At 41.3% G+C, this 17,923-nt stretch overlaps 1 protein-coding gene across 1 annotated transcript in view; it reads right to left on the bottom strand.

Moving 5' to 3' along the window:
* The window catches only part of LOC121926840 (cytosolic phospholipase A2 epsilon-like), a 68,721-nt gene that overhangs the window by 32,471 nt on the left and 18,327 nt on the right, over nt 1-17,923 (bottom strand). Inside the window, 3 exon segments of the mRNA XM_042460191.1 lie at nt 6,005-6,045; nt 7,345-7,476; nt 11,552-11,688. Of these exon segments, the coding sequence (XP_042316125.1) occupies nt 6,005-6,045; nt 7,345-7,476; nt 11,552-11,688 (310 nt within the window).

Here is a 17,923-nt window from a genome sequence, read left to right as displayed (position 1 = left end):
ATTATTATTATTATTATTATTATTATTATTATTATTATTATTATTATTATGGTCCAAAAATCAAACCACTACACCACTCTGGCTTTCATGTTCCTACAGTATATACTTTAAAAACCTCTTAGACATTTGGAAAATATGAAATACCATTTTATTTTCCAGGATCCACAAAACCCTTTTAATTTGAGGTCCTCAATTCAGTTAGAAGCCAGGAGGCCTAGGGATATGGATACTGCGAAACCATCTGACCCAACGAGATCCTAATGCAAGAATACCAGGAGAGGATGCAGTGGCAGGAACTGAAGCGCTATGAACCTCAACACCCCGTCTTTGGATCCTGTGTGTAAATAAGGGGGGAAGTTATTAAATGTTGGCATTAATAAAAAAACAGACAAATAAGCAAACACAAAAACATATCAACTGCCTGAACAAAAAAGAACTCACCTCCTCAACCATTGCCTGCTGGGGAATCCGTTGTCACCCATAAGCAGACCTGGCTAAACATGGAGTCTCTTGACTCAGGAGAGGGTGGTTAAAGTATTCCATGGACCATCCTGTAGTACACTGCTCCAAGTGGTCAATACCAATATATCTGCTGTCATTGTTGACCAGCCATGAAATAATGAAACCAGACACAGTATTTGTGGTTAAACAAGGGCCATCTTTATTGCCCTAAAACCTAGCTAAATGTTTGAGACCTGGGGATGAGCAAATGAAGGGGGGAGGAATCTGGTGAGGGTTTAGCTGAAGCAGAGTGGTGCCAAGATCTTCTGTTGGAACAACCTTTCCTACCTAATCATACACAAAACCAATGAACTGTCTTTGAACTGGGAAACAGGATCTCATGCACACAAAGTTCACTGGCTCGGTCAGAAAGTGGGGGAGCCAGTATCATTCACTGGAACAACCTTTCCTCTCCAATGGCAAACAACCTCAATTAAACAGGGTTTGATCTAGGGAAAAGTCTCTCACGCACACACACACTTGTTGGCTACAATCCAAAAGGCTCTCTCCCCACTCACAAACACAAGCAACAAAACAGAGGAAGCCAAGACCAGCCAAATGTATTAAGCTAGGACACAGAGAGAGGTTAAAGTAAAGCAGAATGAAATGAAGTGTAGAAAGGAGCTGAAAACTAGGTAACAGCTGATTTGTTTCTCTTCACATTGTGGCACAGCGATCAGGTAAAAGAGGCACATGAAGGGGGTAATGAGCCTTTAAATAGCCTCCTTCTTGCCCCCAACACACCCCTGGTCTCCTCTCATGGAGACCAACAAAGCACCCCCTCCTCTGCAGTGCCACTTGGCAGCCAAAAGTCCTCATAGAGCTGGTTCAGAACAAATTTCCTCAGCTTGGAATGTTCAGGACATAAACTGAATATTATGCACCTTAATAGTTGTTACCTGGTTCAGAAAACTTCTGGACATGCACAGATTAAAAAGTACCCATGGGAATTGTTTGGTGCTTTTCTAATTTTGCACTTGAGGTGTGGTTGAACATTTGATACTTTCCCAGGTGACTTGGGATGTGTAGATTCTTGATTTTCCTGCAGAATTGCTGTTATATCTCATTTCATCATCCCTCTACACATTTCGTCATGAGGGAGATAACAATTACAATATCCATTGTGACATGGCATAGCCTCACTTGCAATAAGCATGTGGAACAGGGTGTCATGCGATATTATGACTGATATCAAGGAGCCTGAAGTCCATCAGTTGGTTTGTTAAGAAAGAACTGAATCTGCTTGAGGTGCTTGGATTACTTCTATCAGAGCATCATGAATCTCTTTTGTTTGATTTTGAAAAGGATTCGCACTATCTATGCTGCTTTTCCAGCAAGTGCCAGTAAGAGACTTTCTGATGAATTTAGAGACATTGGGGTTTTAGCATCTGCCACCATTTAACAAATGTAGAAAATAACACAAAGATGCACTGTAGCATCCCTCAAAGCGTAATAGGTTCCTTTGATGATGAGGCTGGGTTTGAAACTACCAGACTGATAGAATGATAACCTCAGGATTTAAGCAAAGGTCAGTTGTTCAATGTAAAGTACCTTTCTCCTAGGAACCATTTTTCTCCCTTCAGGTTAGCACAATATCATAATTTTGACTGTGACAGTTCTTTATGTTAATGTTGCATTTCCAAAATGTCTTCAACAAGTACGGTATAATTTTCTGTTCTTGATTTATGAACTGTCTTGAATCCTTTACACCTTTTCTCCATTTTTTTTTTTTTGTCAACAAATCTCTCTATGACAGCATCTTCTCAAAGCAATTTATATCAGGCATGCAGTTAAATATGACAGACCAATACTGTCCAACCTGTTATGCATGTTCTCTAACACTTCCTTCATCATAAGGACCATAATTCATTCGGAATGGTTTTCCTGAAGTAGTTATCATTACACTCCTTTGAAGATCTATGCCACTGATGTTCAATCATTTCTGCGTCATACTTGCTAAATATGTCTATTGGTGCCTGCAAATAGTGTGCCCTGAGATACCCAGAATGGCAAGTTGTGTGCCACTAAAAACAGTGCAACATTAATTAGACATTTTAACACAGTCTTTCAGTCCTGAATTCGTTGGCTGATGTTCTGAATAATCAGTCCCAGTTCTGTGTTTATACATTTTCAGTATGCAATAAAAACTATAGATGAGTTTTCATGTTATTTCAGAACATCACTCAGCAGACTACACTAGCAGAGGGGCCCACTGGAATAGTTTTGCAGTGGAAGCAATAAGTCTTCTTGGGACTCTTAGAACAGACCAAATAGCTCCTTTTCAGCTTCTTATAACTGGATAAAATCTGTCTGGCAATGTTTTCCATAAGTGACATTTTTGTCCTCACCCACTGGAAAAGCCATTTCCCCAATTTCTTTGGCTCATTGGGAACAACTGTATCTACAGGTGTCGAATACATTACTTTTAGCCACAAAACAGATGTACTATTGACTTGGGTAGGGTTGGGGTTCCTTGCATTTTCCTATTTCTGCAATGTTCCATTGATGGCAGATCTCTCCATCCTTTACATTAGGGAAAATTGGATCATCTACAGTGACGTTGCTGAGCACTCCCACATTCACACACTTATTGTATGAAGAACATACTACTTCAGAAGTCTGAAGGAATGTACATACTACAGTACTTGCATTTTTTCTGCAAATTGAGTTCTCTCACTTCACTTTGCATTTTCTGTCCTGAGCCACAAATAGGTTTTTATCCCCCCCCCCCGCCTAAATATGCCTGTGTGTGTGTGTGTGTGTGTGTGTATCCATTCCCCAATATAGTAGTTGGAACCCCCTTCACTTGTGATACAAAACTGTTTGGCACAAGAAGTAGTTGCTAGGATTGGTCACATGGTTATTACAGCTTTATATTTTGGAATAATGATTTCAAACAGCACCAAGTGAAGAAGAGTGAAGAATAAGCTACAGTCTGGGAGACTGTAATACAGTCATATATCAGTTAACAGAGTCTCTGACAAAGGACTTTATCACACAGGAGGCAAGCGTCCTCCTCCAGTTATTAATTCCTGTTATTTGCACAATCAGGGGGAAGATTATCACACTCCCGTGCAATTCTCCTATTCTTGTCCCATCTGTAAACAGTAATGGACCCATAATTTGATATTGATGGAAACTAATACCAAATGACGGGTCCATTACTGTTTACAGATGGGACAAGAAGGAGAGAAGCGCGGGGGGGAGGTGTGATAATTTTCCTCCCGATTGTGCAATTAACAGGATTTAATGACAATTTAATGATAGGAGGAGGACACTTGCCTCCTCCATGTGATAATGTCAAAAAAAAAGCTTTTGCCTTTGATACCAGATCTTCCAATAAAGAATGTCCAGAAACACATCTAGTTTGTTAACTGAGTTACTCCTGTATATGATGATACTTTCCCTTTAACACTAGTTACAGTACTCCAGCCAATGACCTACCTCTTGTAGCTAAGGAGTGTAGCTCAGGGAAGACAGACTCGTGGAGTTGCCAAATTGAAAACTGGAGACAGCTCCTGTACATTTAAGACTGTATAGATGGGGGGTTTCAGCAGGTGTTGCTTGTCATAGAAACAAGCAACCCCTGCTGAAATTCCCTGTTCTGCACAACCATTAAAGGTACAGGAACCATCTCCAGTTTTCACACTAGCAACCCCAAACAGAAACCATTTTGTGTGCGTGCATGCTCATGCATATGTGCGTGTGCATGCTGAACATAATGAAGAATAGAGGCCAATAGGTCCATGACAGACATTCTTTGAGGGCCTATGCCACTTGACAGAGTCTTCATTGGGATCCTACAATTAGAGCAAGAATACACTAAAGGCACAGCAACAGATGTGAGATGGCTTGCTCTAGGCCTTTCTCCAAGACATTACTGTGGAAAAGCCCAAGAGGAGCAAGGCCAATTATACTGTTGAGTTTTGTGATCCTGCACAAGCCCTACAGCTTGGTTACACTACAAAGCTGCAGTCAAATGGAGCAGTTTCCCCCCCCCCCCCCCGCCCCCCAGAAAGTAACCCCCCTTCCTCTGAATTGCATTGGCCTCTAACATTGCTCATCAGTATTCCTGGTATTTTAAGGTTGTCATTTAAAGAAGAAAACATCATGTGAGGTGACACAGAATTCCTGCATGCAATTGTAACATAATAGGCTCCTTCCCCAATCATTATGACATAAATATTTGACATGGTTGTGTGGGAATCAGAACAGATACTAATTTGAGGCTTAAATTAATGTTTAGACCATTGGTGTGCATTTAGTCTTCTAAAGAACAGGTTAATTCAATTACTTTTTGCTTTTTCTATGTATCTATGGGAGGCTGGAAGGGAAAGGCCTGCCTCCTGGACCTGAAACCTAACCACAAGAGAGTCAGGGTGGGCAAAGTGTAGCCCATGGGTCATATATCCTCCCAGGGCTGATTTTGTGATATGTGTCCCCAACCCATCAAAATTTCTTTTTTCAAAAAATGCCTCCAGATGCCTGGTGGGGATGTGAGAGACATATTTGCCATTTTTCTTCCCTTCCACAGCCATCACAAGCTCTCTGAAGATGCCAGCCACAGATGTTGGCGAAATTTCAGGAATAAACTCTTCTAGAACATGGTCACATAGCCCGAAAAATCCACAAGAAACTATGGATGCCAGCTATGAATGCCTTTGACTTCACAACTTTCAGATCATTTCCTGTTTTAGTAAGGGTCTTTCCTGGGCCAAAAAATAAACTGGAGGAGCCAAAAATGTGGCAAAAGTGTTCCCATCCCCTAGAAGGCATTTAGCATCAACAAAATATCTGGGGAGCTAATGAAGCTAATGAGTAGATCTGATTAACCCGTTTTCGAGCCTTACCAGATATCTTCCATCAGTGTTTGCATTTTGTATTATTCGTATTAAAAAGTTGGTGGTTTGTATGTTCCTTAATGAAGAGCAGTATATACATTTAATAAAACATAACAATTAACATATTACCAGGCTAGGACCTATCAGCTTTGGAATGTTCCATTTTGGTTTCAAAATCTTCATATTATTAATTAGCTGGGCATTTTTAGTGGTATAATCTTAAGTTCAGCTACCTTTGCGCCTCATTGTCTGTTCATTGTCCAGTTGAAAAGTTAATGTCAAAAATGAGCCTCCCAGTTTTCCATTTCTTGTTTTCTAGCATTAAGCAGACTCAGCTGTAACTGTAGCACCCCAAACACTGATCAAGAACTGTTTCTGCAGTTCTGGTAGGCAGTCATCACTATGTGCTACTCATATTGCACATATAATTCATGTGCTATGTGCTACTTATATTTCACATATAATTCAAACAATCAGTGAAGAACATTAAGCAGCCAGCCCACTTTGCTATTCTATTGGAACTGCCTCTCCACTTTGCCCTACATTCCAAAAGTACAGTGTATGCCTTTATATATGCATATTGTTTAAACACCAGTGTGACCCTGTATATATTACTTTTCTATTACTTAGAGATTCACTGTAATATTAAGAGTTGTACTCACATGCTCCGTAATGTGAATTCTACATCTAGTTCTTCATTTGTCTAGAAAAAAAGAAGTAGGGAGTTAAAAATTCCTTATGTAAAATATATTGTGCCTTTTCATATAATTCTTAATACTATTTAATATTGCAGCACTTTATTCCTGTCTTACCTCACAGTATATAAATGGGCAATATGAAGCCAGGGAATTATGTTTGCCCCTTTCATATGCCTTTTTGTTTTTGTGGGATGCCTTAAAGTCACTTTAAGTGTTCAAGGTATATCCTGTTTCAATATCAGGTTTAGCATAAATTTTCAGGTTCTAAACTGCACATACTGTAGTACCTTCATGAAAAGAGGAAGCCCTCTGCTATAGACAGTAGCACTTTACACATGGAAGGCCATGAGGTCAGAGGGGGAGTAAACTAACACTCCTCTGTTCATGTCCTCTTCTCACATATAGAGCTCTCCTGTTTTTCAGCACCTAAACAGAGTTATACCTTAAAATGGATTTAACAGGAGTATTTTCTCCACTATGTACTGTCCAATGCACAGAGCAAGTACAAAAGGATGTTGAAAAAGGCATATGGTTTCCCACAGTCGTCCCAGGGGGCTATCTGGCCACTGACATTGAAACACTCAGCTATCCTGGTTTTAAACTTTACTTTAATTTTCTCATCTGAATGTCAAAGAAAAAAAGAGGAGTGCACGGGCTTGAAATTGGTTGTTCTAAACTGGTTCACCATCACATTTGAACTGGACCAATGTGCATTTCATCTGAAATGTGAATTCAGAATTGTTTATCTGATCATATTTAAATCAGTGATGTTTCAGTTTCAAGAATGCATACTTGGCAACAGAAGATTCAATAAGCAGCAAAGTGTGTTTTTTAACAACACAGAAGACATATAGTGTTGTGTGTCACATCTATTCCAAAGGATACTTTAACAAATGCCATTGAAATTGAAATAGTGTACCAAGACAGACATAATATATCAGGGTTTCAAATCTTGCTGAGACGTAATTTTCAAGATTAAATGGCAGAAACTCTACATTTTTGTTTTAACCTAATTAGATGTACGAGCAACAATTTGGTTGACTGCTAATATCCCAAGCAGAATCAGCAGTTATATTTGCTATAAAAGCACACATGGAAAATGCCAGTTTCTGTTTGCCAAAATTGCTGAGATAATACTTTCTGCACATTATTATACCAGCACTGATACACACCCTGAAGGGTCTTTAAAATTAAATTCAGGCAAGAATTCAAATATACATAGTAGAGTCTAATAAAAGAAGATACACTGAATCTAGGTGTGCATTTGTCATACATCTATTTCCCCATATAACTTCACTACTTACTTGTGGATTGAGTTTGAAGTTCACACGACTAGTTTGTCCAGTTTGAAGTTTACCAATATCAAAGAGAACTGTGTAGAGGTGATCATCTTTGGTGAACAAATCTTCATCATAGATTTTCAGATTCAATATATTCTAGTAACAGAAACATAATGTAACAATAAATGTGGCTTTACAAATGAATATTGCTTTCACCAAAAGGCAAAGGCATTTTTGTTTAAGCAAACTTCTAATGTGTAATTTAACCTAATTAGATGTCAAGTAGACTTAAGTCGATTGATTCAGATTCAAATCGTTTCAATGATTTGACTTGGGATTTTATTGCCCAGCTAAAAAGAAACCCTGGCTTACATTTCTCAAATTGAATTCTAATTTGGAAAGCAGCCAGGTTCTATCACACGTAATTCACCACTAAATCCGCCAGCTGAATACAGCCCAGATGCAGCCCGGGTCCCAGGTTTTCCAACTTTGAAAAGTGGCTTGCTGAGCGCTTCTGGGACCCGGGCTGCATCCAAGCTGTGTTTGGCTGACATATTCAGTGGCGAATTACATGAGATAGAACCTGGCTGCCTCCCGAATAAGAATTCAACTTGGGAAAGGCAAGCCGGGTATTTCAGCAGTGTGATAAGCTCCTTGGCCTTGGCTTGGCCATAAATGACTCACTGACTCAACTTGTGACTTGTATATTTTTAGCAACCAATTTTAGCAACCACAACAAAGATGATGTATTGGTAATTATAGCTGCAAATAAGCAAATGCCAATGGCAAGTCTGAGCAGAAGAAGAAATAATAATTTCAGTTCCTCATAAAGTCCAGAACATGGTGTGAGAGTAGAGAACATGTTAACTTCTAGCAGATTCAGTATAACCAACTTGCTGGCATCATTCATTTTGAGCAGCAGGCAAGACCTACCTCCAGGGCATGGGATTTCTCAAAGGAAACAACAAACAGCAACAAGTTTGAGGTGGAAGGATCCTTCTAAAGCTTTTCAAAAGCTTTAGAAGTTTCTACTGATGTGCAGACTCAGACAGGCTGCTGCACAAATCTCAGCTTCCACCTCAAGCCCATTGCCTAACACATTTGCTCCTTCCCACTGAGAAAAATGCCCCATCTTCTTTTTTTTTCTGTTAAAATAGGCTCACAGACTTGAGACTTGACTTGAGGTATCTTGCAAGGACTTGATACTCAACTAGAGTTGCCATAATTGGCTGCCACCAAACTGGGACAAAAATAAATAAATAAATTAAAAATAAATTTTAAAATAAAATAAATTAAAAATGCAGGGAGGCCCAGGCCAAAGCGCCGAGTGCACCGCCACCTCCGAGGCCTCCGCAGAGCTTGCAGAGGCTGCACAATGCTCGGTGCTTCTGCCTGGGCCTCTTCCAGCCACGGGGATGCCCAGGCCGAAGCACCGAGAGCACCACCACCTCCAAGGCCTTCCTGGGGCTGGCGGAGGCTGTGCGACACTCTGCACTTCAGCCTGAACCTCCTCCAGCCACAGGGAGGCCCAGGCCAAAGCGCTGAGCGCGCTGTTGCCTCCAAGGCCACCCCGGGGCTGGCGCAGGCCACGCAATGCTCGGGGCTCGGCCTGGGCCTCCTCCAGCTGCGAGGAGGGCCAGGCCTAAGTGCCGAGCCCAGCTTGGCGGCAAGGCCTTCTCAGAGGTGGAGGAGGCTCCTCCGCCTCTGGAGAAGGCCTTGCCTGTCCCGGAAACTGAATGAGAGCGGGACGAGACTGGGCCCGCCTCCCAGAAAGCGGGATAGTACCGACAGTTCCTGGGATATGGCAAGCCTATACTCAACTTGAGACTTGATGGTAGAGACATGAGACTTGACTTGAGAGTGGAAGTAAAATATTGAATACATCACTAGTAATTGCTCACTGGGAGGCTTCTCTGGGGGGGGTTGCTTTATTTTAAATTTTTGTATGTCTTTTAATGATTTTATACTGTTTTAATTTGATGATTTTAACTGTATTTAAAATGCTATGGTTAAGTTTTTGCTTTGTTCTTTTAGTGAGCTGCCTTGGGTTCCACTCTGGGAGAAAGGCAGCATATAAATAGTGTAAATAACATAAAATTAAAAGTCCTGAGAATTAAAACTGCAGGTTAGTACATGCATATATATTTGTTTATGTATGCAAAGACAAAAGCATTGAATGAAATATTATATTGACATCTAAAATCAAACCTATGTGGGTATAATGTAATCATAAGATTTAATCACTTTAACTGGGTGGAATCAGGGAGTTCTCAGCTGCTTTTATTTTAATAATAATAAGTTTAATAATAAGTTTATGTTCTTGTCTAACTTCCATTTTGTATCATCATTTATCCTTCCATAAATGAGCTCAAAAGTTGAGTTTTAACCCCTAAAAACTGTAAAAGGCAGATGTCCTGTACCAGAAATATTAACATCTTCGGTATTCACAATTCTACTAGAAAGAAAGTTCTGCTTGCTTTTTTGCCTACCTCAAAGTTTTGATAAGGAGAAAAGAATCATCCATTGTTATGCTGTCAAGAAAAGACATGGAAAACCCATGTGCAGTAGAAGGAAGAAATTGAAAGCCCTGATCCTTAGAAGACTCTGCTGAAATTTAATGTAGAATACTGTGTAGAAAACCAACATTTTACTCCTATTCCTGAGAAAGGACAATCAGTCACCTTGAGTCCCTGTACTGGGAGAAAGGCAGGATATAAATCAGCAGCATCAGCATCAAAGATACAAGCAGAAATTGAAAACCTATGTTCATCTCCTGAGAACTTGTCTGAGCAAGACTGACACCATTGCTGCTATGGGCATTGTCCTTGTTCTGGATGAATAATTCAAAAACCTCTTGGAAACTGCTATTTTCATTTTAAGAAAAACCAGCACTGGTACCTGTGCCATGTCCAGTTTGAACCTCTGGCTGCCCAAAGGGGCCTACCTGACTAACAAGGAATTTCAACCTGAATTTTCATATCCAGTCCTACAAAATCAGGAATACACTTGGTCAACTAGTTCCTTTCCAAGACAACATCTCCATCACCAAAATTTGCTATGTAGGAATATACATTCTTTGACAGGGTTTCTCAACCCAGGTTCTGTGGAACTCTGGGATTCCACAAGAGATTGCTAGCAGTTCTGCAAGAGATTGTGACTGGGGGGTGGGGTGTCCTTTTTTTGAGCTGAAGGTGTAACAATGTGTATTCAGGAGTCCCCTTAGCCCTAAACTTTATTTCAAGGGCTCTTCCAGGGTAAAAATGTTGACTTGTTTATTAGTTTATAAGTGACAGTTAAAGAAAATGTGGCTGCCTGCAGCATCTGCCAGACATAGTCTGATCCACTCATTTCATCCCCCTCTCTTCCCAATTTCTCCCACAACAGCTAGCCTGCATTCCATCACAACCAGTCATGATCAGTTATAACTGGGTTAGTTTGAAGTGATGCGGGATTTTCATAAGATGGCTCCCACACCTAAATGTGTTTCAATAAACATCTTCATCCAGCTACACTTCCTAGGGTTTCTCCAAGCCTGCTGAATGTAGATGGTCCCATTTTAGCTCAAGAGTTCCATACTATGAGAATGAGTTTGCTACGAGATGTCTGCATGGGCTAAGAGGTCCATTACTTCCTCTCCCCAGCTCCCACCCCCATTCTGATGTCATCCTGTTCAGATAACACATGGCCCAAACTTCAATTCTGGTACAGGCAGTCCATATATCTGACACATTCCACACCAGAACTAGGGTATAACAGTGTTAACACAGAATGAAATAACTTGCTTGTTGCTCTGGATCTTCCAGAAAAATCCAGAACCCTCAGTTTCCATGCTGCAGCAGTTGTCTGCATGGGTGTCCCAGTGGCTGCCTGGCATGTTCACTGATATTGTGGGTTGCTCATCACTGGGCATCTCATTGTGAAGCGAGAAACCCACAGCAGTGGCAGAAAAGCTGGGCAAACCAATGGGATGCCCATGTAGACAGTCACCGTGGTGCAGAAACTGAGGGTGAGGTAACAGGGACAGATTGATCTATGGGCCAGGAAACTGGGCTGCCCCTGGAGTATCCTGGCCTGTGCAGAGAAGGCCTAGTTTGTTATTAGTCATTGATTGAAGAACTTTCTTTTATTTGTATCCTGCCTTTTCTCCCAATACAGCTCACAACATATGCTAAAACAAAGTTAATAGCACTTGGTTCATACTCATAACAACAAGAAATAATTATGATCTCACCTTTACCCGACTGTCAATTCTGTAGGTGAAAGCTTGATTCCATAATGGATTTTTTGAGTTGGGAATTGTTTTGGTCCGGACAGTTTCACTTGAAGCAGTTGGTAGCCACAGAGAAATATAGCAATCACTTTCAGTAACTGTAAAACATGAATAAAATTATTATAGTCCTTGAAATAGCTGGGCAACACTTAGGCAATTAGAACAGTTCTATGCAGCCACAACAAAGATGATGTATTGGTATTTACAAGCCAATGCCAATGCCAATGCCAAGTCTGAGCAGAAGAAAAAGAAATAATTACAGTTCCTCATGTGCATAAAGTACATGGTGTGAGAGTAGAGAAAACTTTAACTTCTAGCAGATTCATTATAACTGTAATTAAGGCAACAGAGGAGAGACCTAGGGGAAAGAGAGTGTCAAAATAGATGCAATAAACTCTTCCAACTATAGGCATGGTAACTCCATCCAACTTCCAAATAGTCCCACCAACACCAGTAATTTTATTTCTGCCATGGACCCTAAAGGCTGGCTACTTTGGAAAAGCAGATAATATTTTTATGCTAGTAGATTTTGGCCCACTTTCAAGAGTTCACAATGAAGCCAAGATGTAATAGTTCAAGGGTCAGATCCCCATATCTGGACAGCAGGTTAATTTAAGGGACAGGCTCTGCAGCTAACATAGCATTGTCTTCCAGTCCTTACCATCGCTCTTTCTTGGCATCAGTCTCTTGAAGAAACTATCTCAAGCTACTGCCACACTGCAGAATTAATGCAGTTTGACACCCCTTTAACTGACATGGCTCCATCCTATGGAATCCTGAGATTTGTAGTATACTGAGGCACCAGAGCTCTCTGACAGAGTAGGCTACATATCTTAAAACACTACAGATCCTAACATTCAGCAGCATTGAGGCATAACAGTTAAAGTGGTGTCAAACTGCCTTAATTATGAAGTATAGATGCAGCCTCAGTCTGCCTAAATGTAGGCTTTCCCGGATGGTACTAATCCACATGTAACAACCACATAGATATGACATATGGGCACCTGACAACGGTTGGGAGGCACAATGGCTATTCAAGGATGTTGGATGGCCATCCCACTGACTCCCAATGCACAGGAAATGTCACTACTTTCCCACTTGCAGGCTGTTTTACTACTACTAATAATAATAATAATAATAAAATTTTATTTATATACCGCCCTTCTAAAAAATCAGGGCGGTGAACAACAAGAAATTACAATACAATTACACAAAACCAAATAAAATACATTAAAAACAGTTCAATAAAAATATTTAAAAAATAACATGTCGGCAGCACGATGCTGACATGGGGGGGGGAAGAGTTACTGGTCAGGGTAAGCTTGCTCAAATAGATGGGTTTTTAACCCCTTCCTGAATTGAGGTAGGGAGGTGGCTGAGCGGAGCTCGAAGGGCAGCGCGTTCCAGAGGTTGGGGGCTGAGATGGAAAAAGCCCTCCTAGAGGTGGAATTATATTTCGCCTCTGGAACACTTAACAATAGCTGCCCTGAAGATCGAAGTGCGCGGGGCGGATTGTACGGAGAGAGGCGGTCCTCCAGGTACCCTGGGCCCAAGCCATTTAGGGCTTTATAGGTAATTACCAACACCTTGTATTGCGCCCGGAAGCGAATAGGCAGCCAATGTAAGTCTTTAAGGACTGGAGTTATATGACTGGCCCTGGCAGTGCCAGTGACCAGACGGGCTGCCATATTCTGCACAAGTTGCAGCTTCCGGGTATGGTACAAGGGTTGCCCCATGTAGAGCGCATTGCAGAAATCTAAACGAGAGGTTACCAGGGCGTGTACAACAGTTTCAAGGTCTCCCCGGTCAAGGTAGGGACGCAGCTGGCGTATCAGCCAAAGCTGATAACAGGTGCTCCTGACCGTCGCATCCACCTGAGATGTAAGGTGGAGCGACGAGTCCAGGAGCACCCCCAAGCTGCGTACAGAGTCCTTCACGGGAAGCGTGATTCCGTTCAGGACAGGTGGAACCACCGCCAACCCCGGACCGGGGGAACCTATCACCAGTACTTCCGTCTTCTCTTGATTCAGGCTGAGTCTGTTGTCCCTCATCCAGCCCATTACCGACTCCAGACAGGCCACGAGAGGAGAGACGCCACTCCCGGTCACTGCATCAGTCGGAGACATAGAGAAGACTATTTGGGTGTCATCAGCATACTGATAACCCCGCGCCCCATGTCTCCGGATGATCTCTCCCAGCGGTTTCATGTAAATGTTAAAAAGCATGGGAGACAGAATGGCTCCTTGAGGGACCCCAGATGTAAGGGCCCTCTCATCGGAGCGCACGTCTCCCAGCTGCACCATCTGGGACCTCCCGGAGAGGTAGGATCGGAACCACTGGAGCGCAGTGCCCCCGATTCCCACCTCCGCCAGGCGCCCCAGAAGGATACCATGGTCTATGGTATCGAAAGCCGCTGAGATGTCCAAGAGCACTAACAGGGACACGCTTCCCCTGTCCATGCCCAGACGGAGATCATCGACCAAGGTGACCATAGCAGTCTCAACCCCGTAACCTGCCCGAAAGCCAGTTTGAAATGGGTCTAGAAATGGGTCTGCATTAATGTCTGATTAACTTTCTGTTTTAAACAAAGGCTAAAAACAGGAGAAGGGAAATATGATAGACCATTTGGTGCTAATAATGGGCTACACTTCCCCTATTCCTGCATTAAAAATACTTTCACATCCAAGGGCCATTAAATGCAGTGAAGATGAAATCATATTTCATATCTAACAATCCAACACCACTGTTACCGCAGGTGTGAAAATTATCACCTGTCTGGCAGGAACCAAAGCCCTCTGTATGAATTAAGTCCTTTTTACTTGTTTATATGCAAATAAACAATAAATTAGGTCTGTTTAATGCAGCACTATCTTAGATGAGAACAATATACTAGTTTCAAATGAGATCAACCATTCTAAAACAAGACTATGGGGAGGAGAGTGCATTGTATATACAGAGAAGGTTCCAATTTTCTCTCCTTTGATTCTGTTCTTGCTCATTCAGAGGTGGTTTGCTAAACAAAGAAAACTGTACCACCCTCAACTCCAGAGGAATATAGGATGGGGCCTTTCCTCCTCTCAGCTTATGTAGGTTGCAGTCTCCCTCAGAAGTGCCAGTGCAACACTGGATGATGTGATTTCTTTACAAGATACAAATAGCGAGGCAGAAGTGCATAAGCAAGAGAAAAAACATGCACCATTTAAAGAAGATGGGATGAAGAAGAGTAGTGCCAGTGATGATACAGGTCAATTGCACTGTAACAGCTTTGGTGCTGTGGGATATTTTCCACAAGAAAAGTGACTTACAGTGTTACTGTGGAATAGATTAATTGGAGCCCTGAGTTTGTCTTCCTTGCCACCTCATATTAGATTGCTGAGCAAAACAGGAGGTTCTGGAATGAAGATTCTAGACTGATAACCTGGTTTCACAAGCATCTCCTACTCATGCAGTGAGCAGGAAGTGCGCCTCAGCAAAAAGGTCTTTCCCTTAGCCCTGTAGAATGAGGACACTCCCCTGAACCATAGCAGTGCTGTTTTCTACTTTTTCTCTTCTGTCTGTAGACTTTATCACAAGAGCCTGAGCCTCATTCTCGACACAACTTGAAACATATCAGTTTGGGAGCATTCATTATCACTTGTCCTCATGATAGCATGACTGGGATAATTTCTGCCACTGATGGTCCCTCAAGCTCTCTTCTGCACTCCTCTTTAACCCCACATTTCTGGCCTTTGCCCGACTCAATGTGTCTTTCTTTTTTTAAAAAAAAAATTAGAATTAAAAAAAATCTAACACAACTGTAGAGTTATGTTTATGCGATTTAAGTTTTAAACAGAAAAGAAATAGAAAACAAAATAAAGAAAACAGCCTGCTTGGGGATAGTAAGGGGGAGGAAGGACACAGGGAGATGAGAAGAAGCTGATACTACATGACTGAAAAATATTGGAACTGCCACAGCAGCAACATTTCACACTAATGGAACAGGAGTGCAATTGTGAGCTTATTGACAGGTTTTCCCCATCAATGAACATAGATATTCTAATAACACCTCTCAACAAATCAGCAGCAAAACAGAGACAGTGTTGAGAGATAATTATTGCCAAAGGCACTATTCTCTAGCTTTAATAGAGGATTTAAAGTCTCATATACTAATCTCATGTGACTGTTTTGCCAGTAGAGTATTTCCTTTTTATGTAATATGCCCTGGGAATTTCTATTGAAGGGCAGTATATGAATGCCTATAATAAATCCCCCCTAAATAGCACATAGCTTAATGCTTCACCATCATTATTATTCCCGAGGTGTCTTAGGAAAGCAGTAAGCATCAGGACGTGCTAATTTGCCACCTTACTATGTTCAATACACAGCTAAAAGCCATTTAAAATGAAATTGCTCCTGCTTTGTCACTCTCAAAATTCTTCCCCATTGGCTAGGGATAATGGGAATTGCAACTTTGGGAGGGCTCCAAGTTGAAGCATCACTCTATCTTTTAAAGAGTGCCTGAATTTGTCCATCTGTGCCATTTGTTTACATCTGTCTTGTACTTATAAGTCTAATAAATATATCAGGTGTTTCCAGGTGTATTTGTTCTGTCACCATTGGTCAATGCTTAAAAATATGGCTCCCTCACAGGTATGACAAAAGACATATTGCACAGAATTGAAGTTGTGCATGTTCGAATGAAAGTTAATCACAATGTAATAATTCATCCAGCAGTAATGAATAATTCCCACTGTCTTGCATACTAGTTCAATGTGCAGCTACTAAAAGCAATAGACAGATTTTTGTATATAGAGATGGACTTTTGGCTAAAATAGCTTGGCAATTAGAACTAGATATAAATATAACAGGTGCAATTTGGGCCTCAGTTTGGAGATCCCCTCCTTATACTCTAAGATCGACCAATGCAAAATTGATCTCAATAAAAATAGCCCACAAATGGTACTTGACACCAGATCAGTTATCTAGAATAACAAAATCCTCATCTCTAAGCTGCTGGAGGGGCTGTAAATTTGCAGATGACACCAAATTAGGAGGAGTAGCTAATACCCCAGAGGACAGGAGCAAAATTCAAAATGACCTTAATAGATTAGAAAGCTGGGCCAAAGCCAACAAAACGAATTCCAACATGGAGAAATGTAAGGTACTGCACTTAGGGCAGAAAAATAAAATGAACAGATATAGGATGTGGGACACCTGGCTGAATGAAACTACATGAGAAAGGGATCTGGAAGTCCAAGTAGAAGAGAAGGTTAAGAGGTGATATGATAGCCCTGTTTAAATATTTGAAGGGATGTCATATTGAAGAGGGAGCTGACTTGTTTTCTGCTGCTTCAGAGATTAGGACCTGGAGCAATGGATGCAAGCTACAAGAAAAGAGATTCCACCTCAACATTAGGAGGAACTTCCTGATAGTAAGGGCTGTTCAACAGTGAAACATCCTTCCCCGGAGTGTGGTGGAGTCTCCTTCCTTGGAGATCTTTAAACAGAGTCTGGATGGCCATCTGTTGGGGATGCTTTGATTGTGATTTCCTGCATGGCAGGGGGTTGGACTGGATGGACCTTGAGGTCTCTTCCAATTCTATGATTCTGTGAAAGAAGTGGGCACATACCTACATATGTGGGTAGAATGCCCTAAGATAAAAAGATTTTGGACAGAGGTCCTGGATATTATGTCTAGTATAACATAATGTTACCTTTATCCGGCCCTTTTATTGTTATCTTTATATGTTATGAATAACAGTAGGTTGAAATGTAGAACTTTGATTGCCCAAACTGGGTATTCATTTTACCAACCTACGAAATGATAGTAAGTTAAATCAACCTGGTGCCTTGGACCAAACTCACAATGTTTTGACTGCAGTACCGGCATTTAACTACTGCACCATCAGTTCTCCTGCACTTGCTAGCACCACAGAAGCGGAAAAAGATGTCATTCATGGAGGCTTTGTGTGAATGAAAAGAGATGTCTACCAAACAATCTCCCACTGAGATAACAACAGAAAAGAGGTGAACTCATGTGATAAGTCCCAGCAAAAGATGCTATTAACCAGCTTAGTGTGAAAAAGTCCAAAATGGCTGTAGAGTCACATGTGGTTACTCAGATACAGCCGTACAATGGGATGGGGAGAAGAAAAGTACTGTAAAAGTAAAGTTGGAAAACATTATTTTCAACAAGTGCCATGTAGGATCATGACCAATGACTTATGTGAGCAAGGCTAATGATATACTTCAGCCCAAAAATGGAAATTACAAAAGGGGGGGGGGTTTGCAAGAGTAAAGGGTATGGCTTTGAAAATTACAATAAAATGAGACATATCCATAACAACAATTTCA

The sequence above is a fragment of the Sceloporus undulatus genome, chromosome 1 (assembly GCF_019175285.1).
Source record: "Sceloporus undulatus isolate JIND9_A2432 ecotype Alabama chromosome 1, SceUnd_v1.1, whole genome shotgun sequence".
Lineage (NCBI taxonomy): Eukaryota > Metazoa > Chordata > Lepidosauria > Squamata > Phrynosomatidae > Sceloporus > Sceloporus undulatus.
The sequence above is the reverse complement of the archived record's forward strand: the minus strand, read 5'-3'. Positions and strand labels throughout refer to the sequence as shown.